Source organism: Drosophila ananassae, chromosome 2L (assembly GCF_017639315.1).
Source record: "Drosophila ananassae strain 14024-0371.13 chromosome 2L, ASM1763931v2, whole genome shotgun sequence".
Taxonomy (NCBI): Eukaryota; Metazoa; Arthropoda; class Insecta; order Diptera; family Drosophilidae; genus Drosophila; species Drosophila ananassae.
In genome coordinates this window covers 18,911,752-18,937,203 of record NC_057927.1, presented here as the reverse complement: position 1 = coordinate 18,937,203, position 25,452 = coordinate 18,911,752, and the positions used below count along the sequence as shown (strand labels likewise).

Sequence of the window (25,452 nt, the reverse complement as noted above, 5' to 3'; positions counted from 1 at the left end):
CCATTTCATTTCCAAATCCAAAGTAAAACACTTCATATCCTTCAACAATCCAAACTGATTTAATTTTTCCGAAATTTGCAAAAAGTACATTTGAAGAAATTGAGAAAGGACAAACTTGATGACCGTGAGCCAACCAAATATGTGGTCCGACAAAACATCAATAATTTACCCGGGAAAACACTAGAAGGTCAGCGACTGTGTATCCTCTTCCTGTCCAGTCCTCAGGAACCCACGTCATGTACGTTTCCGTGATCGGCGTCTCTGTCTTCAATTGGAATTGCCTGCCGACCCCGATATACATAGTCATTTTGTGTATAATGTAGGTAATATAATAGCTCGAGCTCGCACCGCACAGCAATTGTTAACTGGCGCGAGTCCATATTCCTTGTCAGCGCACACCACTTGCATTGGAATTTCCCTTTCAGGTTGATTCGCGGCAATCCTTGGCCCATTGCAGGAACTCATCCAAAGCACTTACCGCCAAATTGCGAGTCAGGGCCTTAACCCGCAGATTACGATCGGTGGTGATGAGCACCAGTTCCGTTTGAATAAAACACTTTCCATCTAAAAGAATATCCAGAAATTAAATTATACTTTTCCTGTTAAAATAGACTGCTACTTACCCTGGCATTGTTCCGTTTTGGAAGATTTTGAGACAGCTACTGCTGTTGCCAGAATTTTGTCGTCGTTGGAGAGATACTCTTCCTCAACCAGGGCAAATACCGAGGCGTTAACAAACGAACCCTTTGTGGTGGCACACCTAAAAGTCAATTCGTTGATAAGGACATATCGAAATTCCTACAAAGAAAGCCCACTTACTTCACATTGCTCTTGGCTGACTTAATAAACTCCAGAGATTTCTTGGCTCGGGAGGACACCTCGTCAAAGTGGTGAATGCGCTGTGTTTGCTTCGAGTTCCGATACGATTCTAATTTGACACCCTTGGAGAGGCCGTCCAGCTCCTTAACTACCGTCAGTGGAATTATAAGCGTGTAGCGCTTGAACTCCATAGACAACTTCTCAATGTCCTCCAGGCAGTCGATAAAGCAATTGGTATCTGGCAGCAGATATCTGGGACGTACCTCTATATAAATTTTTGTGTCCACAAACTTAAGGATCTCCTCTAGCTTGTTATTGCAAATTTGTTTAACCTTGGCCTTGGCTTCCAGCTCTTTCTTGAGCCTACACAGCTCTGAAACATCGGCATCAGTAGAGGGGCACTCCTCAATATCTTCGCCAGTTGTTTGGGCCTGAAGATCGTTGCATGTCTTGGCCGTGAGTCCACAACTCTCTGCATCAAAGTTGTTTAGGGCGTCCTTCATGGCTGCATTCAGATCCTCAATGGTAAAGCTTGAGTCCAGCGGTTGTTGAAGTGCATCCTGGTGCTGAGCGAAACAGTCCCGAAATTCAGAAATCCTACGCAGGCGTTCAAAAAACTGGGCGCGTTCGGCTCCTCGTTTATTCAAATCCTTGCTAGCGGTATCACGACCCAAGGGATTGAAGCCGCTCAGAGCAATTTCCTCGTCCAACATGATGGCTTCCTTTCTGTTTTTCTGCTTTCCCAGTACGCATTCGATTTGTTGAAAAAGTACAGATAACTCAGCCCAGCAATCGATAAAGGAATGTCTGTGGATTGAAAATGAAAATCAAATTAGTGATACATGATCCACATGAAGCTTATTTTATAAATACTTACTCTTCCGTTCTCACTGGCTCCCACAAATCTACGTTGATGCCCAACCAATGTACGTATACCTTCACGAACTGCAAGTAAGTATTGACAGTAACGTAGCTAAACAAAAAAACAATAAAAATTAAACAAATGGAATCAAATATTAGCTGGATATAATTACTCTTCATCGGGAAGGCATTGGACGTTTGTAGAAATTTCTGCAAAACCGGCCAGCAACTGGTTCGCCTTTTTCAGCATTAGACCAAACAGTGAGTTGGCAAAATTGAAGCTGTGATAACGCATCTCGCGACGTGAAGCTATAAAAAAATACAAGGCATTAATTTTCACCGTGACTGGGCTCTTATCATTTCTTTCCATACTTTTGCGCTTGTTGTGCTCGACGACAAATAAGTTTAGCGCCACTATTTTCAGCAGTTTAGAGCGCGTTATGAGGTTGTCATGCTTAAGAGCGGCGCTCATTTGAATCTGCAGCTTTCTCAGCAGCTGGTACAACGTGTCCACACTGTGAATAGTTGAGTTGATGAATAAAATAAATGTTTATAACTTTCACTTTTGGCAAACTTACTCAGTGCCTGTGTAGAGCTTGCCAATCAGGTAGAGATAAAGGGACATAACTCGCGGCATCAATTCCTCGGGTGCCATCTCCTCATATCGATTCACCTCTGCTAAGGATACCTTGTTTACCTTTCCCTTGTGTCCTTTGACGTCGGTGCGATGAAGGCATCGTATACCATCCGGATATATCCACACCTCTTTACGCATCTGCTTTGACTTTTGATTTTTTGGCGCTGCTGCCGAGTGTAGAGGCGATTGCTTCATCTCGCTCTCCTCATATTTGCGGCGGATTTCATCAAAAAGGTCCAAAAGGCTTTCCTTTGCCGTTTGGATGGAGTTTGAAGTCAATAAACTACGTACATAGTAGTAAACTGCATCGAAACGTTTGTGCTGAAACGACGTATAAGTTATTTAAAATTGGAAGAGTTTGTAAATCAATTGGTACTTACGTGGTAGATTGAAATCACCGCCAGTTGATTGTAGGGTGCCCCATTGCCGGGCACCAGTTCCTGGGCACGTTGATAGTATCTAGCTGCCTCCAGATAGTCCGTAGCCTGGACATGGTTTACCCTATAGCGAGAAAGGTCGCCGAGGCAGATTAACAGGCGCTGAGCCACCACCTTGACGGCACTCTCACATCGCGAAGAAGTCCCCAGCCTCTTCATCATCTGGTCGTAGATCACCCGATAGAACTTAATGGACTGCTCAATCAGCATTAAGGTGTGGGCATGAGCCTGATCCGTATTCTGGCGCTTCAGATGGTCGCGCACATTGTAGAATAGAAGTTTCCAGAAAAATACATCAACCTTGTGCTCGCAAACGAACTTAAGCTGCTCCAAAAGCAGCTGCTTGAAGACATCCTGCAGCTGGTTGAGAATGTAACAGAAGTTTTTCCAGTTCTGAAACAACAAGTAAAGAATTAGATACGGTGAAAATATACATATATAGTTATAGCTTCAGCCACATACAATTAGTAGAAGGTTCCGCTGCAGCAGCACCTGCAGCTGGTCATAAAGCTGGACTATATCCTTGGCATTAGGAAAGTTCAGAAGTGGTTCAAACCAGTCCGGATGCTCGGTGGTCAGACGAGGACGTGTTACTGGCGACTTTGAAGCGTGCTCCTTGTTGTCCTTGCCGACGTGGCTGCGTCCTCTACGCCGAGCGTTGTGGGATTTGCCACTGACACCGTCTTTTCCATTCCCGCCACTACTATCTATGACTGCCACGCGTAGGATTCCCGGGATCCCGCCTTCCCGCGGCAGTTTTGGGCTGCCAGCTGACACGCTGGTTTCCAGAACGGTCGCCTTGGGCTTAATCACCGCCGTTGCATTATTGCTCAGGATCGTGACTGCGGATGGTGAAATTGGAGAAGATATAGATGCAGCCAACGCAATGACGCATTAACACACACAAACACACTCACCTGGCCTTGGGGGCTCCGCATTCTCAGCGTTTTCCACTGTTGCGTGGCTGCAGCTGGCCGCGATTTTCTTTTGCAGACGCTTCGGCAGCGTCCCAATTATCAGCGATATATCATTTTGATCTCGCGTTCCCTGTCGACTCATATTTAAAACGATGCCTTTGCTGGTGCATTTAACTGTGCTCGAGGTGATCCGCCTTTCTTGGATTGTCAAATGTCAAATCGAACGAAGTGTAGAGTATATAATACCTAACAGATGCAGTACTGCCGCCTTAGCCATTTTCCGGCTATCCGATAACAAGCCGATAACCGATTGGGCATTACCAGCTCAAATAAAAAAGGTATTGCCATTTGTTTATTTGTAAATTTATAAAGTTCAGCTGATGTTTGTTTATTGTATTTAATCTTTTCCTTGTTTGTAACGACGGCCAATCAATAGAACTTACAAAAATGGGCAAAAGTGATAAAAAATCTAAGAAAAGCCATAAACACAAACGAAGGGAGCACAAGGAGAAACACAAATCGAAGAAATCGAAGAAGCACAGCCGACAGAAGCAGGGCGCATCACCGGCCATAACCGAGCCGAATATCCAAAAGCTGGAGCAGGAACAGGAACAGGAGGAGGATTTTTCCATACCAATAGGTCCGTACGACTTTCCCCAAAATATATGTGCTTGCTGAATACTTTGTATCCCAAAACAAATTCAAGCGCTGATGAACAGCAAGTCGCATGCTCCAGAAACGCCGGAGGAGTACCAACGCCGGCAGAGCCAAATCCGCCGAGAGGTAGATCCCGTGACAGGTCGCACTCGTCTAATCAAGGGCGACAGCGAAGTGCTTGAAGAAATCGTGAGCAAGGAGCGCCACACGGAGATCAATAAGAAGGCCACTCGTGGGGATGGGGAGTATTATGAACAGAGAACTCTGGATGCTGCTCGGCGCCGAAAGTGAAATACCAAAAAGCAATAGCCATTTTCATGTCTTTAGATAATAATTAATAACTGTCAGCTTAATTAAACAAATGCTAGCTTCGACTATATGTACACGCGAAGGATATTCTGGGATTAGAATGGGAAAATATCTTTGGGTCGCAGCTAGTACAACTGATGGAAGAATGTTGTGCTGCCGTCCTGCCAGGCGGGATCGTCGCTGACTTTTGCCCGGCACATGGGACAGGTCTGTTCTCGCTTAAACCAGGTCTGAACGCACTCATCACAGAAGATGTGGCCGCACTCGAGTACAATGGGCGAGTTGAAGGCATCATGGCATATGGGACACAAGGCACCCGCTGCATCCAGTTCGTCTTTGGTTGGCGGTCGCTCAGAGTCCTGCAGGGTTATGCCGATATCGTTAGGAAATCTAAAATATAATATATATTTAATACTTACAATATTCTTTCTGAAAGTCACAATGGCTTTTTTGAGCGATTTTCCGCGTTCCACCAGCTCGAATATCTTCGCCCCGAGATAAAGTGCGGAAAACAGGCCTCCGGAAACCACCTCCAGGCCCGAGTAGGACTCGTACAGAAACAGGAACCACTGGGTGATGGGAGTTAGTGCCCGATAAAACTGTGAAGAGTACTCTACCAAGACGTACAAGCGCGCCTGGAAGTTGTATTTAATCGTAATTATATAGTTAAGTGAATGAGACGTCTGCTAATTTTTACTAGGACTTACCCGAACTTTAAGTCTCATTAGATGGTGCGGCAACATTGTAATTCCCAGTTTTACCAACATTGTCAGCAGTTTAATAATAAGATCACTCACAGCAATATAATAAAGCAACATTCCCAATGGGATCACTTTTAGGGCATCGTACGTATCCGTCGAAATGGAAGCCTTTAGAGTTTCCGATGAAGTTGTTGGATTTCCGGCGAGCTTTTCTGCCTCGGTGTGTTCCGTGTGATAAGGCAATGCGGTTATCTCCAGACTAAAATACTTTCTGGGTGGCGGAACAATAAGACCAAAGGGATCTGGAGGGGCAGTGGCCAGAAACAGACGCAGGGTAACCACCACACAAATCAGGCAGGCATCTCGTATCATCACAGCGTAGTTCTTCTGGGCTAGTCTGGCTACTTGAGTCCGCACCGATCTGTTAACGTTATAAATGACCGTTTGCAATACCAGAAGATCTATAATGCCAAGCAGGTGATCGTGTATAAACTTGATCATCAATATGAAGATGAGTGGGAGGTAGCGCACAAAGTGACTGAGGATCTGCACTACCATGTCGTCGGAGATAAGATGCTCATCTTCAGCGGCATGGTCATGGGGCTCCATCTGAGGATTGCCGCCTCCTGCGCCACCTCCTCCTCCTGCCTCTCCATTGGCGTCTGCTTCCCCCAACTCTTGTCCAGCATTGTGTTCGTGCTCCTCAAAAGCCACCGGATTGCTATGAAGACCGATGACGCTGGCGTTGTGCCGGCCACCGGTAAGATTTTGATTGTGTCGCATTTCTCCTTCGCGCAATGAAATACTTCTGCCCATGGTTCCACTAGGACTGGGTCCTGACCCAGCGTTCACTCGTCCGAACCTCAGTGGAGAGCTAGTCGGCTCGGGATGGATTGGAGGCTGTTGCTGCTGAAGCAATATGTGCGAGTTGTCAGCTGGAGCAGGAGGAGCAGCTGGCGGGACTCCAGCGGCGGCTGCTGCAGGCTGATATCTGAAGTTGGAATGTGTGATAAAGGATCGTAGAGCCTCCGTCGAAGGTGCCGTGGATAGGGAGAACACATCGTTAAGATTGACGCGCCAGAAACCAAGCTGCCTTACACCTCCAGGTGAGGCGCCCTGGGCATTGGACGCTGCACCTGTGATTGGTGGTTCCTCTAGGCTGCCACTGGCGTTGGCGCCCATGCTGCGTGACTGTTGCAATCGACGGTTTATTTGTGTCGACGCACGAACCGGCATGCCAGTGCTCGTGCTGGCCGGTGTGTAAGACCGCTGCCTGGCCAAGAATGAAGACAGGATATTCCCGTGACGGGCAGCGCCACTAAGGCTGCTACTCCTGCCCGTGGAAACTGGCCCGTGATCCAAGTTAATGCTGGTGTTGGCAGAAACACCTGCCCCCAATGGTCCTCCCCCTGCGATTCCACCAGCAGAGGTCATCGACGACGAGGACGGCAGCAGATATTCGTGTTCTGCTGTAGTTGAGTCATTGTCGTCACTCTCGATGCTGATGGACACACCTGTCGATGCGCCGTCCTGGGGTCCACCGCCTCCAACGCCCCGGTAGCCGCCGTGGGGATCCTTGGGGCTGCTGTTCATGACGCGACCCTAATTATCCGAATTCTGTTCAAGAAACGAAAATTGCTGTGCCAGCAAACGAAAACAATAGCTTCAAAGTATGACCAGAGCACAAAAAAAATCTATTCTTCTAAAGTGGAGACAAAGTGTGTACACTCGGCCAGTGAGATATTCTATTTTAAACACTTTCCTAATAATTAATTGTGACTCTGGACTATTAAAAGAAAGGAAATCTAATTTTCCACCTAACTACGGAAATAGATCAACATACAATAAGCAGTAATGTGACCCAAAAACACAATATTTTACCAAAATAATACTCTGGTCACACTAAGCTCATAGCAAGCTTCGCTTTTCACGTTTAGAACTAAAAATAATTATAACGAAAAGATCGAGCTGCACGGAATTGAGAATGGCTAGTTTCTCCCCTAACCAATTGCGCCAGTGTACGCGCTTCACCGGCACACCATGTACCCCGGACAAGGAGCAGCAGCTGCGCGACCAAATCCACAGCGAGTTGTCGAAAATTAAGTACTGCGCCAATCCCACGTACGAGTGTAGCTTGATGCGGATTGATGGCTACGAATACTGTATTCGCCACATATTGCGAGATCCGCGTGCCAACTACCGTCAGTGCACACATATGTTTGCCAACGGTAGAAAGTGCATCAACGCGGTACCCAAGTACGACAACAAGAAGGAGCAGATCTTGACCACACTCTGTTTTGAGCACAATCGCCAGACGCAGCTTCAGAAGACCCATCTGACCGTGGGTCGTATCCGTAGTCGAGTTGAGACCAACGAAACTCTGCTGAACAGTCTTTCGTCCCACATTAATGTGGAGGACATAAAACCCGAGGCGCCGAAACCAGAACCGGATGAAGATGAAATTGATGTGGTATCACCACATGTAACTCCTTTCGGTAAGAGTTTCATTGATTGAATGTGGCTTAAATTAATGGTTTCCCTTTTAGTCTCTGAAGATTATCGCAATAATATTGGACACATTGTGGAAAATTCCCGCAAACGTCGTCGCATTCTCGATTACGCGTCTGATAGTTCCAGTAACGACGAGGACCCACCTTGTCTCAAGAACACGGCTCAAGACATCGAGTTTTATGAATCGGACTATGAGAGCATCGATTCCGAAGATGATGATCCACTTAAGTAAGTCCTAAGCGAACAATTATAAGCATAAGAGTTATATTTATTTTTTAAAGACACGCTGGAGTTTACACACGCGCCGAAGCTGTTCGCATTGCTGAATCCAAATTAATTAAGCTTCAAGGTCTCTATCGCGAGCAGATTACGCAGCTTCAATATGTTCTTAAGCAAAGGAGGCGCAAATATTTGCACGATATTCGAGGAGAACGAGACATTTATTGTAAGAATAATTACAAACATAGTAGTTCGCTTTTTAAATCTATATTCTTGCAGGCAGTATTCATGACCAACTAAAGGAAACTCCTCGCGAACGAAAATTATATGAACAGCTCAAGGCCCTAAACAGCTATCATCGTCGCCAGGGAGTGGAAGCTGTGCTTTACAAAAAGCAAAAGGAGAAGCGTGCCCGAGACACTCTGTTTGCCACCAAGTCGTCGAGCAACCCGAAGTGTGTCTTCACCGAAGGTGGGGTGAAGTGTGGGGAACGAACTTTGCCCTGTTGCAAGCACTGCCGTAAACATATTCTCGAGGACAAGCGGCAAGTACTGTTTCGGGCTTGTGGCGTTGAGCGCAGTGGTGTTGTTTGCCAGGAGCCTGTGGCTAGCATTCTTGAAGACTCGAGTTGTGTGCTCCATCTTACAGTGGCGCCGGCTAAGCGCCAATATATACAAAAGGTGCGTTGATCTATGACTAAACCTAACCCACGCCATAACCACTACATGTAATTACTTAAATAATCCAACTGCCTCCTTACTCATTGCCATAAGTGTTGTGTTGCACATAATTACAGATACTATAAGCTACAAATATTAACAGCTGTCGAACAGTTGAGTGCTGCCTAAACTTAGTATTTAGACTTGTCTTACACACGTTTGTAGTAAAGCTAAGCAATAGATAGATAGATACATGTATATCTACCAAGAAACAACAAAAACACATGTACATAAGTATCAGTATTGTTTTACTTAAGACATTGTGATCCACTTTGAATAAATAACCGACCTTTCATCCTCCAGTTTTATGAAATACCAAGTACTCCACCGCTAGAAAGTATTTTTGCTCCTGGCTGTGTTATTGATAATTTTGATGCCGATATGCCGCAAATTGAACAGCAACCACCGGGCGACGATCTGTTGGATTTTGCGAGTGGCATATTCGAGTTTGATTTCGATGGTGCTGAAGATTTTGCTAATTCCCTCGACGATGACTGCGCCATGTTTCTCGATATGGACAGTGATCTAGGATTAGCTCTTGACGATCACAGTTTGGACAGTGTTAATATAGACTTAGGCATTGAGAACGATGGGGAGGATGAACAAGAAAGTACCCATGGATCTGTCGCCGTTGACGAAAATCGTGATCAAGACAATCATCTCGCAAGTCAAATGGTTTTAGACGTTTCCACAATTCAAGACAATTCTGAAGCAAACTTTAAAATTGATGAAATTGGAATTACTAGTCAAATGGTGTTAGACACTTCCACAATTCAAGCCAATTCTGAAGAAAACTTTGAAATTGACGAGACCGAGAGGAATGTTAATGACGTTTTGAAAATGCTAGAGGGCATTGATCAAATGCCCTGGTTCGATGCACTACTGAACTAGTTTAAAATTAACTTAAAGTAATAACTCACAACCTAACCATTTACCCGATCACATACCACTTTCATGTCAGTTGCCCCTATTATTGATAAATAATGCTCGTTTTTCCCACAGAAATGCGAATCTGAAACCGAAGATGAAGAAACCCCGTCTACAAGTGTAAGCACAATTATAAAAAAGGAGGAACCGTCTGATAGTTCACCCGTCAGCAACGTGCTCAATGTCACCACAGCTCACAATGAGGACAAAAAAGTCGATATAAAAAATGTAGGAACAATATCGAAACAATCTAGAAATAATTCGTAAGATTTTGTAGAAAAAAATGTATGTTTATTGAGGCATCGTGGAATCCAAAATACATAAGTTTAAACGTCTTGTAGCAATTTAATTTATGTCTGTTTTCTAAAAGGGAGTCATAATTGAAACATTTCTTTTTAATATACATTTATTTGTTTTTAATAATTTATACAACTTAATATTTTCATTATATTTATGGATATGTATCTATATTTTCTTTAGAATAATTCTCATTTACAGAAAGTGCATAGCTCTTGCAGTTTCATGAAAAATGGAAAATATGCACTCTTTCTCTTAATTCTAATGACTGCAGATCTTAAAGCACAGTTATTTATATATTTATATCAGATATCAGTTCCTCCGCTCGTATCTCTACTCCATTATTTACAGATTGCATAAAACTATAAACATAAATTGATGGCAACGTATCTCGTTGTGTAAAAATGCACTATTTAAACTAAAAAATTGGCAGCTAAATATATAACAAAGTCAGTTATGCTTATGTTAATGTTTCGAAACCATTTTAGCTAATCAGTTTACAGTTCCGTTGTGGTTTCCACCTCCGATCGATCCAAATCGTTTAGATATGAGAAGCCTATTTGGCCGTAGTCTCTCTTCCCAAAGGACACATTCTCGTTTGTGCTGCTCAAGTGATTGTGATCGGAACTGGATCTGCATAGAGGATTTTAGATTAGTATAGCTTTTAAAAATATATTTTTAAACTCACCTTTGAAACAGGGGATTTGTGATGGGCACTTCTCCGCCGTACAGTCTATTATTAAGCTGGCCATTCCGACCCAATGTGCTGTTCATCAACTCTGCATTTCCATTTAGCAATCCTACGTCTCCGAAAGTATTGCCTCGCCTGCCCATGGTACTGTAGGCATTGTTTTTGGCCATCACCAGGTTGTTGGGACCCGTCGGATCAATGTTGTAAACCCCATTCTGGTAATGGTTGCTGTTCTGATGCTTGATGCGTCCCAGAGTCAAGGTGCCTGAAAGAGCTCCATTCGGTGGCGGTGAGCCCAGGGGATTGGCGTTATTCCTCGTGTTCATTTCGAGTGTGCGGTTAAAGGTGTTTTGTCGGTTGTTAATGGCCAAATTGTTGTTCATATTCGCGTTGTTGAGGTTCTTATGACGCCGTAGAGTGGCAATTGTGGCTGTCGTTGCATCAGAATGCGAAGGGCTGGACTGTCCACCGCCATTCTCCTTGTGGGTGATGTAGCTGACGTTGTCCAGGGAGAAGGCGTGGTTCTTGGCACTGAAGTCCAGCTGCAGATCGTCGTCCACATCTGGAGGCACAGCCATGGCCAGCATCTGGGTTTCATACTCCTTCATGTTGGCTATCGTTTCGCTGGCACTCGAGGCTTGGGGATTAACAATCACTGGATCGTATCGAGTGGGGTTCGTGGAAGAATATTGTCGCATGCGCTCCTTGAAGTTCTTGTATCTAAAAATAAAGAATGATTTATATATTTCATAAAATTGAACTTCTTAACTACTTACTTTGACCACGAGATGCATATGTAAATTATTCCAATTGTGCCCAAAATGAGTATGACGAGAGATATGGCAATAAGCGTGAATGGGAAGACTTCGTTGTCGATGGCTATATCGACCTTTGCCTGTAAATATATAATATTTAATATAGGTTCTTGATATACATATGTGAATAATAAACATACCTTATGTACTTGCTCTCTTCTTTCGATTGGGAACGATATATTATCCGCTGTGGCTAATGGCAATGCAAAGTTCAACTCCGATCTTTTGGCGGGTTCCAGTAATGTGGCTTCCACAACATTATCCATGCGGCTCAGCAGCTGCTCCGTCTTCGGATCGATTAGATAGAACCATATATCCGTTGCGGAGGGGTTTTCGATCACCGATCCATTGTTGGCCAGATACTTTTGGCTGCTCATTCGCTCAATGCCACTGACCAGACCCGTCTTCTTGTCCAGTAACTCCTCCACCTCTGTGTAGAAGTTGCGGAGATCGCTGGGCGCTGCGTTGGCAAAGGACAGTGCCATGCGATTGATGTCCGACAATTTATTGACCACAATGCGGGCCCTCGTACGATGAGATCCTTGCTCCTGAGCATCGTTATCCCTGGCCTCCACCAAGAGAGTCATGGGGAAGTCGTTTTCATTTTTGAAATGCCTGGACGTACGTAGGATGCCAGTATCTTCCGACATTATGAAATAGCTTGTGGGCTAAAAAAGATAATTTGTAAGTAAAAATAAATATGTAATTAAGCTAATTACATACCATATTAACGCGGTTTTCATCTTCGTCGTAAAGTGCATATCTCACGGTTCCGAATTTACCCGAATCGCGGTCAGTGGCTCGCACCTGTAAAATGGTTGTGTCAACATCCATGTCTTCGGTTACCACCGCATAGAAAGTATCTCTTTGGCCGCGCAGCCGGTTAAACTCAAACTCCGGGGCATTGTCGTTCTCATCTTGAACTATAATCTCCACGGTGGCAGTATCTTTCTGGGGATTCACGAAGTAGCGATGCGAAGTGAGGCGGATTTGGAGCGTGTAGGATGTTTTGTTCTCAAAATCAAGCGACTGCACCAGCAGCAGGCTACACCCGTGATCGGTGAGGCTCAAGTTGAAGACTCCCGCCTCGTTGCCCTTCACAAATTCACACCGGAAGGCTGGTGGTCCATCCGCGGACTGTTTGGAGTTGACAATTTGAATGGTTTTCAGGCTGCTGTTTATTTCCGTGGACTCTGGCACACTGGTAGTGTAGCTGTCATCGCTGAAGGCCAGGCCAATACTTTCACTGCTCATAATCATGCCGCTTTCCAGCTTGCTGTCCGTGCGGACTTCGTTATTGCCATTGGCACTCAAATGATGTACATCCACACGCAGAGGAGCCACCGAACTCAACTGGGGCTCACCCAAATCGTAGGCCCTTATGTCCACCTGGTACTCCGTGTCCTCCTCCTTTCGCAGCTCATCACGTATACGTACTGCTCCGGTATCCGGGTCGACTTGGAAATACTTGGGCGCCTTGCCGCGGCCCACAATCTCGTAGCGCACTACATTTCCCGGCGAGGTGCCATCCCCATCGATGGCTGGAAGAGTTGCAATGATGGTGCCTATACTCTGGTCATCATTCACCGTCACGGGATCGGGAACGGTTATGAATCTCGGCGGCAGATCGTTCTTGTCCTCGACGTCGACATTCAACAAGACGGTATCTCCGGGTCCATTACCATCATTCTCAATGGTTCCAATTATTAGCTGATGCTGCTTCTGGGTTTCATAATCCAGTCCCTTTACAGTTCGCACTTCTCCGGACTTCGGGGAAACCTTGAATAGCTCCGCATCTCCCTTCCTCAGAACGTAGGTAATCTCAGGCAAGGAATCAGGATCGAATGCTTGCACGGTGGCCACCAGGAAGTTCTCCTCATTTTCCGGGATGTGCACATCAATACGAGCGTCGCTAAACTTTGGCACCTCGTCTGGAAGATCGAGTACCATAACAGTTACACTGGCTGTTCCCAGCCGAGCATCAGGAGCACCATCCTTGGCCGTGACCACGAACTTGTACTCGTTCAGAGTCTCATAATCGAGCTCCTTGGCGGTTTGTATCTCACCGGAAGTGGCGTTAATGGTGAATGGAATATCCGTGGGTATCGAATAAGTAATCTCTGCATTAATACCTTCATCCGCATCCGTGGCATGAACAACTCCAACCGAAGCCTGTGCCTTGCCTTCATCCACTTGGAAGATGTACGGCAGAGTAGACGCATCAAATTCCGGATTTTTGTCGTTAATATCCGTCACTTTGATGTTTACTGTAGCACTACTTGAGAGACCACCCGTATCCTCCGCCTTTACAATCAACTGGTACCTGGTTAAGCTTTCACGATCCAGTTTCCGGATGACTACAATCACGCCGCTCTCTTGTCCAACGGCAAACTGCCGGAGATCGTTGCCAGAAATAATCGAATAAACAACATCATCGTTCTCCGGATCATCGGCATGAACCACCGTAACAGTGGAATTTATCTCAGCACCTTCGCTGACCTGAACCTCATAGATGGGCTTTTGGAAACGCGGTGGCTTGGTGTTGGGTCCGGGGGTCACACTGACCTCCACGATCGCCTGCGAGGAAAGTCCTCCAATGTCGGTGGCCTGGACAGTTATGCTATATTGCTCTCCCGCCAGCAAACGCCCTTGGGTTCGTATCTCACCCGTCTCCCTATCGATGGTAAACTTTTGTATGCCATTGTTGGACACATGATAGATTGTGTAGGTGACCACGGCATTGGGTCCTTCGTCGTTGTCAGTGGCCACCACCTGGGTGACCAGTCGGCTCTCACTCTGATCCCCGGCCGTTATGGAAATCGGGGAAACCATCGCCAGTTTGGGGGCATTATCGTTCACATCCTTTAGGTGGACTGTCAGACTCAACGGAGCACTGGCGGCATTCGTGCGCGGCTCCCGGGCCACAACCTGAAACTTGAAACGTCCCGGGGACGGGGGGTCGCGGTCGAGGTTATCCTCGTTCACCACCAAAACCCCATCGCTAGTCACATTAAACGACGGCGTGGTCAGTTCGTAGATGTAATCAGGTTTCGGATCCGTGTCACTTAGGTCGGCATCTGTGGTTTTGAATGATATTGGGTTTCCATTCGCGTCCAAGACTCTTGTTCCCACGGCAGAGTTTTCCTCCACATAACCCTCGATAGCCGAGGATGAGATTACAGGTGGATTGGCGTCCACCGGCTTTACGGCAATCGCCAACTTTGCCGTGGTAAACCGCCTCAGTCCCGGTGCTACTTCCTCGGCCTTTACAATGATGTCGTATTTCTTAGCCGTAGATGTGTCGATGGCTTTTGTTTGCTTCAGAACTCCCGTATTCTCGTCGATCTGGAAATAGTCCGCATAGTTCCCGGGCATGCCGCTGGCAAAGCTGTAACGTATTGGAGATCCTATGGTGTCCAAGTCCACCGCCTGAATTCGTTCTGGCAGAACTGTTAGCACCCCCAGTAGTGATCCGGCTGGTACGGATGCTGTGTACTCCGGATTTATGCATGCTCCGTCCAAGGACACGCAGCCGCTGTATATAAAGGATGGATCCAAATCATTCGAATCGGCAATATTGACCGTCAAAGTGGTGGTTGAAGAAAGACGGTCGGCGACGTTGCGGGCTCGATCCTGAAATACCGTAAAATATTAAAATATTCAATTAGCTTTCTAGTTAGTTTAATTTCAGGTTATTTAATTTTTGTTCAGCATTGATTTTTATGGCTACACAATGGCTACTTCGCTTCCACCGCCCACGTGAAAGGAACAAGACTTGTATTTATGCCGGCGGCTAAAAAGCCGGTAAAAGCCAGCTTTCGTAATGTGTAATTTATGGAAATGCCGGATAGAAAATAGCTCCAAAATGGTATGCTCAACAAATGATTTAATTAACCCTTTTATGGTTTTAAATTAATTGAGTTATTATTGAGCTGAGGATGTGAGCCAAACTTACCGACGCAATAATGGTAAGATAATATCTGTGGATTTTTTCATAGTCCAGTGTCTTGGCAACCGTGACCTGAAACATAATTTAGTAAATTATATATTATATTTAAAATATGGTTTACAAAAGACCGAATATGCATATATATATATTTAATTTCTAGTTATAAATATAGCTCACCTGTCCCTGATGTGGAAACGATATAGAAAAGGTTCCATATCCATCGGCACTGAATTTCTCCTCATCAGTGGCATTTACATGACCCTCGGCAATGAAATATTCCACTAGCCCATTAACACCTGCATCCTTATCGAGGGCTTGTATGTTTCGGAATATTGTGGTTCCCACAGGTGTGCTCTGTAATAAAAAAAGAAATCACGCAATTGAAGTTTACAAAAAAAGGCACTACAGGTCAGGTACTTTATGTATCTCATCCAAACGGAAACTGTGGGATCACAATTTTAATCGTATTGTTTAACCGTGAAGTAGCTCGAAAAAATCTCAACATTTTGCCTGCTGTTGTATAACGGTGGCACAGTCTCTTAAACTTATGTTAAGGAGCAGATACATGGCTTCTGCTTATGTATCTGCTGCATGTATGTATCTTTTCGTGTTTCTTGAATCTGAAATTTAGCCTCATCACCAGGGGATTCCACAGCCGCCACTAACCAGAATTGCAAAAACTCAGTTTATGCAGAAGACATTGTGATCCGCTGAACTTTGAGATTTGTTTTTCAGTTAAATGGCAGGCGAAGTTAATGTGAACATTTCATAATTTTCCTGGTATTTACGGAGTTTATTTATCTCAAATACTTATATATACATGCATTTAATATTGTTTCGGTAGGGCTCTCTAGAGGTATAATTTAAGTCTGTTCTTGTAATTATTTGATGGACCGGGAATGAAATGCAATTCTGTTGTCTTGTCTTTTTTGCTGCTGGGCCATGTTCTCGGACATGGAGTCCCCCGGGAGTGTTCGCCTAAGTCGGCAAGTGCATACCAATTATATTCCTGTTTGACTGGCAGATCGCCTTAAAGGGACCTGGGATCACCAATTGACAATGCACTATATATACGCTCTTTTGTTGGGCAAAAAGATGAAGATCTCGACACTTTTATTTATTTCTTGCCTTTTGAATCCCAAATCAAATTCTTGGTACTCATTTTGTAAGCAAGACGCTTACCTTAAAATATTAAATATTGCTTTAAAAAAAGGGGGGAACTTATATGCTTTTGATTATCCTTCAAGTACAGTATCTATTACTTTAATATGTGCAATTTCTATTATTCTCACTTAGCATTAAATGTGCAATTAAGCACGTTTATTGCCAAGGTTTCGCTGAGCCGATCCGAGGAAAAGTCTTTAGCATTTATATAAATTCTTATATGGCACGTTTCCGTTTTCTTTTATGCTTTTTGCAAATGCCCAATGCTTGGTGCTTTCTAATATGTCAACAGTTCTGTAATTGAACGTTATTAGTCTAAATACGTGATTAAAAGCCGGCAATACTCTTGCATTTCGCCGCTTAGCAATACGAACAAGATGCTCCCTGGAGCTGGAAGATGCTGGGAATCCGCTCGACATGCTATTGTTGTTGGCCGGAGCGCTGGAAACATGTTCACTACCACTTCATTAGTGTTCAGTATGTAGTTTCTGTTGTCGCTTCGACCAAACTATGTACATTCACCTGCCTCTTCTGCACAGAGAATACTTTTTCAAAGAGTCTTAAACGCCAGAAAAAGTACCGATTGTAAAAAAGAATTTTCTTTATAGATCTAAATAATGCAGACCTTTTTTTTCTGTGTAGCAATGACTGTGACAGCGTGATAGTCCGTTTGGCACCCGGTTCTGAGCCCCAACTACAACCGCAAGAAATGCGGGCAAACTTCGGGGCGACGAAAAGCTGATCGTGCCGCAGACACTGAGAAATTTCTATTTACTTACCTCGGGAACGGTAACCTCATAGGGCGTGTTCATGAAACGCGGCGCGTTGTCGTTTATGTCCGACACCCGGACAATAATGGGAATGTTGCGCTTCTTGCTCGTCGATCGGACGGTGCAGGAGACCTGCAGCGAAATAGAAAAGTGGGCGGTTTTTTTTTTATATATAATCATATATATAGATATTTCGTTTGGTTATTAAAAAATATTGCATTAAAATAATATACCTGGAAGACAATATGACTGAGATTTTCCTCATCTCGATCCAATGGCTGAAGCAGTTGTAATTTCTTGCCATTTAGCTGAAAAATTGGCTGGCCTTTCGGGAAGACCAAATTGAGAGCGATTTCCGTCTCTGGATCGCCAAAAATTGGAAGCTCTGGCGGATTAGTCGGCTGTCCAATAACTGAAACACATTTTTGATATGGGAAATATATTATTATGGCACAATGAAAAAAAGAACCATAGCTAGGCCACCACATCCACGGCTATGCCATATCAAGAGGAAAACGAGACAACGGCAGACAGCCTTTCACTTTGTTTTTGGGGTCAAGTTGCACCGACAATTTGCTATGTATGAAGGCATATACGTAGCTCCATAAATATATAGTAGTGTGTTCATATGTAGATGCATCTTGCATGGAATTAAATATGTATGTAAGAGTTCAAAGATTTCGTGTGATTTTGTTGTTTTGCAGGCCATGCCTCGAAAGTGAGATCAGATATTGTATAACATGTGCACGAAAAGAATCATTAAATATTTGTTATGTCCGAGGCAATTGTACATTTAAATATTTTTGGAATAATAACGATTCTTTACTTGAAAATAACCTGGCTTTTATTTTCTCTAGACTGGACTGACGTGATTTTTGAGCAATTATGTTCTGCCTATGTACGTACATTGTACATGATCACGTTTACAATTTTAATTATGGCTTTGCACCTCGCGTGCTCGGAGTCTATGATCTTGATGTCGAGGTTGGGCTCATAGCGTTTTGTTTTCAAATCGCATAAAAATTCATACCGCATACACGAAAAGAAGTGATTTACTTACTGAATAAGTATTTTAAGCTATAATTAATCAAATAAAATGCTCATATTCTTACATGATTCCCGGCTCTCTTCAACGTCCAGAATAATGTTTGTTTGGCCGGTTTCCACTTCACACATTTGTGACTTTCCCAATACCGCCGAAGAGAGGAGGATGAAAAGCCCCAGGAATCCCAGTCCTTGCTGGGGTGTGAGGTATTTTGCAGCCATTTTTCTGTAAAAACAACAATATAACAAATGTAAGAGATTAAATAAATTTGGAAATGACTATTTCCCCATGTCCGATTTAGAGTTACTAACAACTTAACCTACGCGGCCGTACCCACTCGAAGAAACCTGAATCCTAAGCCTAAGCGAGCTCGGAGCTCGAAATGTCTTTTGCATAAGTTGCTTTGTATGCAAAGACGGCCTCTCCATGCCTTAAATGGTGTGATATCAATATGCAATAAACAATTTAACAAACTTGGCGTTGTCTTAGCCGTTTCTGTTCTTTCTTTACCAAAAAAACGAAAAAATATGCTCACGTATTTGGACATGTGGAAATCCGAGATCTGCCCAGATCAGTGCTGCCGAGTGGAGATGTGGAAAATGTAGCTATTTGTGATGATAACATATGGATACTTTTGACTTAGTAGGGTATGTCCGATGCAGCCTACGAAACCACATTTTCAGGAATAATTTTTTACAACATGGGCCTAAAATTCATTCAGCTCTTTCCGCTTAAACCGCAGATGGCTTCGGAAACATTCACACCCAGTAAGAAAAAAGGTTCAGAAACGGGATAATCATAAATTTGTTTAATAAACTGGGAACTGGCAACTGGCAAATGGCAACTGGGAACTGGGAAGCTACCAACCAAACAACGGCAGTTGGGGGCTTCGGGATCAGGTGTACATTTACCCGTCGCTTGCCCACAATTTTGAGCCGCCTAAACGGCCGGTTCGAGTGCCTGCGATCAAGTTGTGGCTCTGGCTGTGGCTAAGATACAGTTAGCAATGTATTTCAAAGCCACATCTTGCGGCTCCTATCCCTAAGCTGTTTCTCTTTTCGCTGCATCGCTGGCTGTACATCCGCTGGTGACCAAGACTCGTTGGCACCAGGAGCTCGGCTGGCTAGGCTGGCGTATCCGTTAGTCGGATCGTTAGTTTAATGGGATAAGAGAGATGGAGACAAATCGGAACTAAACTTGAGGAATTTTTTATGCTTACGGTTCGGTCATAATTTCATTTGATTGCATTCTTGGAAGCAAGAAGGGAGCAGAACAGAATCAATAAAAAAAATAGGATCTAACGTCTAGATCACAGCTAAAGTTAAACATTTGCTTCAAAACTTAACTAAAACTAGCCGTTAAAAAGCCGTTTGAAAAAGACGGTAAAAATATCAAGCATACGCAAGGCAGGCCGCCAGAATAAAAAATATTACTCATACGCAATGTTGTTTACAAGGAAAGAGCATTAAATTTAAATAGATTAGATTTTTACCCTTATAATGTTAAATATTGTTTGGATTTATTTAGAAAGCCCTTTTCATAAAAAATGGGCTTAGTAAAAAACACCGGTGCGTATGAGTTATATTTCCAGAAAAGTATGCAACTTTTTTCTCTATAATCCATAAAATAAATTAAATTATTTTTTAAACAGCCTAATAAGCTTATAAATTCCTCAGTTACAAAAAAAAAACGCGTAAGTCATTGAAACCACCTGAAAACTCAGACAAAGTGAAATTGTGATCTGATTTTTATCAGACATATTGCGATTTATCAAAATACGTACGAATGGTGTTTGCCATGATTGGTGTACATTTATCTGGAAAATCATAAAAGCAATGATCGGTGGTTGCATAAGCCAGATATCACATCTCGCTTAAATTTAAAACGAACATTTTGTTCGTTCCTGTTTCTATTTGCGAAAATTTTTAGCGAATTTCATGTCCTCCGCTTTCACTAAACATGCCATGCTTGTCGTCGTATAAACAAACGTTTACAATACAGTGAAGCTACCATAGTGAAGCCCCACAGAGTGTAGCTAAAGCAACATAGAGCCGTGTGGCTTCAGCAGAAAGTCAGTTTGCTGATTATGTTCAACCGGAAACTTATAGAAAAAGCCGAATGTGCCAAACTGGTTTGCAAAATAAAACGAAAGCCGAGGCACATTGCTTTGAATGCTATGCTAGTGCGGTGCGCTGGGTGCCCAGTGCTCGCAGATCCAAGAAACCTGTTGCTTATTGATGCTGTTTTTGCCAACATTTTCTAGTTTTGAATGTGGTACAATACGTACCGAACTTAAATCTGAAATCTGTTGGAATGCGAACGATGGTTGCCACACAAATCTTAAATAAACAAGCCAGGAACGTTAGACATTTTTTTGGCAACCAACCGAAGCATAGCATACCCTTGTCTTTACCAATAATTCCCTAACCAAAAAGAAACCAGAAATTCCAATCAGTTTCGAGTCGTTTTCTTATTATTTTATGTTTATATACCCAGCAGTTTGCGTCATTTTGTATTTTATACTACCTGACACCTGCGAAAAAAAACAAATGCCAGAAATCAAATCTATTTATCTTTTTGTACAAAATCAGCTATTGATAAATCTTTCAACTATGCGATACTTTCGGGTAGACAAGATAAGAGCTTTCGGAGATTTGATTTATAGATTAAGATTGAGATTGATTAAGATTATTACTTCATGTAAACATATCCGGGTAGCTTTATCTCACATTTCGTCTTCTGGGCTTTAATAATGGATCATTATTCATAATTTGAATCACATTCTCCAGACAGTCTTTGATGTAACGGTCTGCTAAAATCTTTCTTGCCAATTTGGCTATTAAAACCTTTATTGCCCAAAGGTTAAATTTTTAAATTCTAATCGTCTCAACGAACTCCACCAAAATCCCAGCCGATTGCCTCTACCATGATGTTCTTCGTTGTTAGTTTTCATGAGTTGCGGTTTCTTATTTGGACATACGCTTCTTCTACTTATGCCGAATTACATAAACATTCTCCAAAAACATTTCTTTCGAAAATGATTAAATTTAATTTGTTAATTTTCGTGATTCGTCTTTTTTTGGAGAACTTATGCTTCTCTGTAATCGCTTTATATTCCTCTATATATCGCAATATTATAAAGACATTTTAGCTTTACTATTTTCAAGTTAACCCCATCTAAAAGTCGTTAAGCATGATTGCTCCGTAATTATGTTAATTCGATTAATATGCTTCTTCAGTAAATAAACTACCAAATAGTAGTCTATTAATCAAAATATTGTTTAGAAATAAGTCTCTGCAGGCTAAACAGAGGTTTAAAAACAGGTTTCTATAGAGTTTCTCTGACATAATATTATAATCCAATATTTTAAGGTAATTACCGTTTATAGGGAAGATCTGTTGTAGCAGCTTATCAGAATACTTGTGCAATGATATCCAACGCGAAATACTTCACACGTCGAAGGTATCCGTGCGCCTCTATTACATTTCGGAAATTTGATCCACAGGTGCAATTATTTTGGTTACTGAATAAAAAAATGTAAAGACTTCCATGAAATACACCGGCGGTTTGATTATAACAAAAATTAATGAGGAAATTCCTTATGGTTAGGTGCTGTCATGTCTTCACATAATGGCTATAAATATTGAGTCTGTCTGGGCCTTTATTGTATCCCCTTCATTTATATTACTTCGAGGTTATTCTTGGCGTGCAACTCGGGTGCTCCGGAGCACAGAATGTCACTATAAAAGTCTGCAAAATGGCAATAAACAAAGAACCGTGTGGGAGGACCGCGGCATGTAGTAAAAGTAGCGAGGCAAGTTGATGACTATCTGTGTGTGTCTAATCCGGACCGTATAGGTTTTCTCACACAAATCTCGACATACGTGACCTCATTTGGCGATCTGGCCGAAACGTTTTTGGCCACTTGCCTTGCTAATGCCGCAAAAAACAATATTCCCGAGCGAAAAATGTCGTTTTCGTTTTTGAATACTTTTGACATTTAATACAATAAGCACGTTCACGTTTCACATGGATCATTCTATCCATCCACCCGCCTCTTCCTTTTCCCCAAATTATAATTTGGATGTGAATTTTTGTTTGTTTTACGGCATTGTTAATCAAGTAAACAGAAATTGGCAAGAGAAAGTCTTGCTTTCGGGGATTTGTAGGTACATATACATTGGCACTGATTTTTTTTTTTCTCAACTTTGGATGTTCAGGAGATCGGTCGAGGTGTTCGTGGTGGTGGAGGGTTTTCTTTGTTATTTGAATGAAGATAATCTTTTATGGCTTTATTTCACTTTCTTGCCAAACTCAAACTGTATGCTGATTTTTTCGTAAACTTTTCAAAAGACACAATCATTGTAATTTTTCTTGTGGAATATATGAATAGGTTAACACGTCGCGGAGTTGGTTTTTCTGAACTTTACACATTTCTTGAGAGATAACTCTTAAAAAATTAGCTCTTAGGCATATTCATACCATACCAGCGACAAAAACCGGTATCGCGGGAGCCACCTAAAATACGATTATCATGTACATGTGTATATGTGTTCACTGTACAAGGTGTGAGCGCGAAAGGTACGTGGAGACGGCTCAGTAGTTGGCTCAAAACTGTTTCGGTTTTACCTGTCTCAGTAACAAGTGGGCGCTACTTGGTAGTACCGGAACGGTTTGGAATCGAAACTAGTCTCGTTGGCATTCGCTTTTGCGGTAAAACTGGTTTTTGTTACTAGTTTAACAGCTGATACAACACACAGTACATAGCTAAATACACCACATTTTCGTGTCCGAAAGGTATATACTGGGCGATCTGCACAGGTGCATGTACGTATGTATGCCTCTGATTCGAAAAGGCTATGGAAAGGCTGCTAACAGTGGTCTGTTAAGTCAAAGGTAAATAAAAAGACCACCATGTTTCATTTCCATAGGAGTAGGCTGTAGAACCAGTTTACCCTTTATTTTTTATTCTTTACTTTTTTAACCAAAAGCTGCACTGCGGCTATGTCTCAGGCTGTGTAAAAGTTTTTATTAAAATGTTTTAGGTGATGTAGCTGCGATTTTTGTGCAGCAGCACCAGCACCAGCACCAGCACCAGCACTAGAAGCAGCAGCAGCGAGTCGTGGACTTAGGTGCATTTTTACTGCCCGCTCACTTTGCCTTTGTATGAATGAAGTTCACCAAAGAGGCAGACAGCATTTTTGTACCTGCTCGAGTCTTTCAGGCCAGTCCGACAGTCAGGCAATCGCAAATATGCATATTCAATTGTATCGGGAGACAATGCGACAGTTTGCTTTACTTTTTCACAAAATTACCATCATTTTAAGGTGTTTGTAACCGATACACACTCCGCACTCCATTCAAATCCAAACAATATGCGATTGTTTTCTTGGCTCTTGATATTATAATATCAATATATTGTCACTGACACATCTTAACTAATGATAAGTATTTGCATAAAAATACATAATTTCTTGTTTATAATCCCTCCTAATTATTTAAAATAAGTAACACCAAGATTGCGAAACTAAAACATAATCATACAGCAATTATTACAGCAAAGTTAGCATGGCATCTTTAATTTATGAGATGCTGCCTTCACTTATTATAATTTGCTCCGAAGAGAAAGTGCAAGGGTTTTAGCCAGACGAGGTACTCTATTAGCGTGCTTTACTGTTGTCTTAAGAGCCAAGTTATTTTCATAACATCTCTTTTCCGGCTTCTTGCAGACCCGTCTAACGACGTTGTTTAATTGAAGCTAAACCCACGGTCTTCACCACACGGATGCTCGTTCTTTCTTTATTATAACACAAATTGTTTTTTTGCGAAATATTTTATAGGTTCAGGTTGCTTGAGCTTTTTTGTCTCTTGATATCGCCAACTTTTTTCGCAATTTGAATGTCCCACTTCCACCTGAATATGAGCTCATTCAAGTTCGATTTTTTACTTTTATTTCATATGCAGTCTGCACTTTTATACTCTTAGAAAAACCAATCTGAAATGGGCCTGGGGAACGATTGTGTCTGTAACTCGCCTTTGAGCGATCTAATTTTACTGGAAGAGTTAGCAAATGATTTATTTATGCCGACATAAAACCAAGAACGGCTCTCAGATATCCGGTACATGAATGGTGAGATAAACCTAATAATAAAGGTAAATTTATTATCATCTCTGTGTCTTTTATTTGTGTGGCTTACCTCTTTGAGAACCGGATATATACGTTCGTTTTGAAAAAAATGTGTCAGCTGAAGTTATATGGTTTCCCAGCTACCGAATTTCCCTTAAATTCGCATTTTAAATCAGTGTATAGTAGGTTCTGGAGAACCCGAATGCAAGTCGAGAGTTTTTGGCAGAAAATTGCACTCAATTTTGCTTATATTGCAGAAAATAAAAAAGTAGAAGTACCTGACGTTAGGGTATTATAAGCTTATTGGCTATTTTTTGAATATCAAATTATGCCAGGTCTCAAATTTTAAAATATTACCATCAGCGCTAAATAAAAATGACCCGAACAGAAGAAAAGACTTTGCAAGCCCAAAACTAAACTACTGGCAACTAATAAAATTAGCATAAATTAAGTTTATAATTTGTAAGCTTAAATTGGAATATTTTATAATTCCCCTTTTCTTGTCGGGTTTTTTATTGGGAAAAGAAAACCCATAATGGCCGCATTGTTCTGGCCCTCTCACACGATCGCTTTGGCGGGCGGGGGGCAGCTGTTAAATCATTCTTAGTTCGCTTTAATTGCTCCACAACAGCGTTCGAGTGTAGCACTGCATTCCAGCTACTAAAAATAACAACAGTTCGATTTGAAACCAATGCGCACCAAATAACCAAAAGATGCCTTGCCGGGCCGAGTCGAGCCTAGCCGGGCCAGCTGAACGAACAATCACTTTGCCAAGATCAGTTTCGGTCCGGCATAGTGGCCTGTGTGTCCGTTTGTCCATGTGTCCGTGTGTCCGCTTGTCCATGTGTCCGCTTGTCCGTGTATCCACACACAGTTGCG

The 25,452-nt window shown here is 42.7% G+C and overlaps 5 protein-coding genes across 8 annotated transcripts; 2 read left to right on the top strand and 3 right to left on the bottom strand.

Moving 5' to 3' along the window:
* Positions 1-37: 37 nt before the first annotated feature.
* On the bottom strand, positions 38-3,948 carry LOC6501444 (telomerase-binding protein EST1A). Its single transcript, XM_001955231.4, has 10 exons — positions 3,672-3,948; positions 3,217-3,596; positions 2,698-3,147; positions 2,259-2,638; positions 2,053-2,195; positions 1,854-1,989; positions 1,697-1,792; positions 820-1,626; positions 624-760; positions 38-564 (listed from the first exon to the last, which is right to left on the bottom strand). The coding sequence occupies exons 1-10, from the start codon at positions 3,811-3,813 to the stop codon at positions 422-424; spliced, it is 2,814 nt and encodes a 937-aa protein (XP_001955267.3). The 5' UTR covers positions 3,814-3,948; the 3' UTR covers positions 38-421.
* A 50-nt stretch (positions 3,949-3,998) lies between these two features.
* Positions 3,999-4,707, top strand: LOC6499117 (ADP-ribosylation factor-like protein 6-interacting protein 4). Its single transcript, XM_001955230.4, has 2 exons — positions 3,999-4,311; positions 4,378-4,707. The coding sequence occupies exons 1-2, from the start codon at positions 4,119-4,121 to the stop codon at positions 4,617-4,619; spliced, it is 435 nt and encodes a 144-aa protein (XP_001955266.1). The 5' UTR covers positions 3,999-4,118; the 3' UTR covers positions 4,620-4,707.
* On the bottom strand, positions 4,641-7,030 carry LOC6501443 (E3 ubiquitin-protein ligase RNFT1). The gene is made up of 3 exons (XM_001955229.4): positions 5,345-7,030; positions 5,057-5,272; positions 4,641-4,996 (listed from the first exon to the last, which is right to left on the bottom strand). Exons 1-3 carry the CDS (start codon positions 6,929-6,931, stop codon positions 4,763-4,765), a joined length of 2,037 nt encoding a protein of 678 aa, XP_001955265.1. The 5' UTR covers positions 6,932-7,030; the 3' UTR covers positions 4,641-4,762.
* Positions 7,031-7,206: 176 nt separating this feature from the next.
* Positions 7,207-10,063, top strand: LOC6499118 (KAT8 regulatory NSL complex subunit 2). Of its 3 annotated transcripts, XM_014910423.3 has the most exons (6): positions 7,207-7,833; positions 7,885-8,077; positions 8,131-8,294; positions 8,348-8,748; positions 9,091-9,695; positions 9,790-9,847. In XM_014910423.3, the coding sequence occupies exons 1-5, from the start codon at positions 7,323-7,325 to the stop codon at positions 9,676-9,678; spliced, it is 1,857 nt and encodes a 618-aa protein (XP_014765909.1). In that variant the 5' UTR covers positions 7,207-7,322; the 3' UTR covers positions 9,679-9,695; positions 9,790-9,847. The 3 variants fall into 3 exon arrangements, with proteins under 3 accessions (XP_014765909.1, XP_001955264.1, XP_014765911.1); XM_001955228.3 differs by lacking the exon at positions 9,091-9,695 and having other exon boundaries at positions 7,208-7,833; positions 9,790-10,063; XM_014910425.3 differs by lacking the exons at positions 9,091-9,695; positions 9,790-9,847 and adding an exon at positions 8,865-9,082 and having other exon boundaries at positions 7,208-7,833.
* Positions 10,064-10,107: 44 nt separating this feature from the next.
* Positions 10,108-23,091, bottom strand: LOC6501442 (cadherin-99C). Of its 2 annotated transcripts, none has more exons than XM_014911563.3 (12): positions 22,929-23,091; positions 21,826-21,969; positions 18,513-18,670; positions 17,634-17,812; positions 17,410-17,532; positions 15,644-15,820; positions 15,473-15,538; positions 12,241-15,150; positions 11,658-12,185; positions 11,479-11,597; positions 10,700-11,422; positions 10,108-10,644 (listed from the first exon to the last, which is right to left on the bottom strand). In XM_014911563.3, the coding sequence occupies exons 3-12, from the start codon at positions 18,664-18,666 to the stop codon at positions 10,509-10,511; spliced, it is 5,115 nt and encodes a 1,704-aa protein (XP_014767049.1). In that variant the 5' UTR covers positions 18,667-18,670; positions 21,826-21,969; positions 22,929-23,091; the 3' UTR covers positions 10,108-10,508. The 2 variants fall into 2 exon arrangements, with proteins under 2 accessions (XP_014767049.1, XP_001955263.1); XM_001955227.4 differs by having other exon boundaries at positions 22,934-23,091.
* Between the last annotated feature and the right edge of the window lie 2,361 nt (positions 23,092-25,452).

What these genes read in the sequence shown, in the direction of transcription:
- LOC6501444 (XM_001955231.4), bottom strand. Translation starts at nt 3,813, where the DNA reads ATGAGTCGACAGGGAACGCGAGATCAAAATGATATATCGCTGATAATT. An exon ending in TGCGGAGCCCCCAAGGCCAG is followed by an intron (nt 3,597 to 3,671) that starts GTGAGTGTGTTT and finishes CACCATCCGCAG; the next exon opens with TCACGATCCTGAGCAATAAT. An exon ending in CAATGCCTTCCCGATGAAGA is followed by an intron (nt 1,793 to 1,853) that starts GTAATTATATCC and finishes TTTTTTGTTTAG; the next exon opens with CTACGTTACTGTCAATACTT.
- LOC6499117 (XM_001955230.4), top strand. Translation starts at nt 4,119, where the DNA reads ATGGGCAAAAGTGATAAAAAATCTAAGAAAAGCCATAAACACAAACGA. An exon ending in GGATTTTTCCATACCAATAG is followed by an intron (nt 4,312 to 4,377) that starts GTCCGTACGACT and finishes AACAAATTCAAG; the next exon opens with CGCTGATGAACAGCAAGTCG.
- LOC6501443 (XM_001955229.4), bottom strand. Translation starts at nt 6,931, where the DNA reads ATGAACAGCAGCCCCAAGGATCCCCACGGCGGCTACCGGGGCGTTGGA. An exon ending in TAATGAGACTTAAAGTTCGG is followed by an intron (nt 5,273 to 5,344) that starts GTAAGTCCTAGT and finishes TACAACTTCCAG; the next exon opens with GCGCGCTTGTACGTCTTGGT. An exon ending in TGACTTTCAGAAAGAATATT is followed by an intron (nt 4,997 to 5,056) that starts GTAAGTATTAAA and finishes ATAACCCTGCAG; the next exon opens with GACTCTGAGCGACCGCCAAC.
- LOC6499118 (XM_014910423.3), top strand. Translation starts at nt 7,323, where the DNA reads ATGGCTAGTTTCTCCCCTAACCAATTGCGCCAGTGTACGCGCTTCACC. An exon ending in GAAGATGATGATCCACTTAA is followed by an intron (nt 8,078 to 8,130) that starts GTAAGTCCTAAG and finishes TATTTTTTAAAG; the next exon opens with ACACGCTGGAGTTTACACAC. An exon ending in AGCGCCAATATATACAAAAG is followed by an intron (nt 8,749 to 9,090) that starts GTGCGTTGATCT and finishes TTCATCCTCCAG; the next exon opens with TTTTATGAAATACCAAGTAC.
- LOC6501442 (XM_014911563.3), bottom strand. Translation starts at nt 18,666, where the DNA reads ATGGCTGCAAAATACCTCACACCCCAGCAAGGACTGGGATTCCTGGGG. An exon ending in TGAAGAGAGCCGGGAATCAT is followed by an intron (nt 17,813 to 18,512) that starts GTAAGAATATGA and finishes AATGTGTTTCAG; the next exon opens with TTATTGGACAGCCGACTAAT. An exon ending in ACAAATCCCCTGTTTCAAAG is followed by an intron (nt 10,645 to 10,699) that starts GTGAGTTTAAAA and finishes TCCTCTATGCAG; the next exon opens with ATCCAGTTCCGATCACAATC.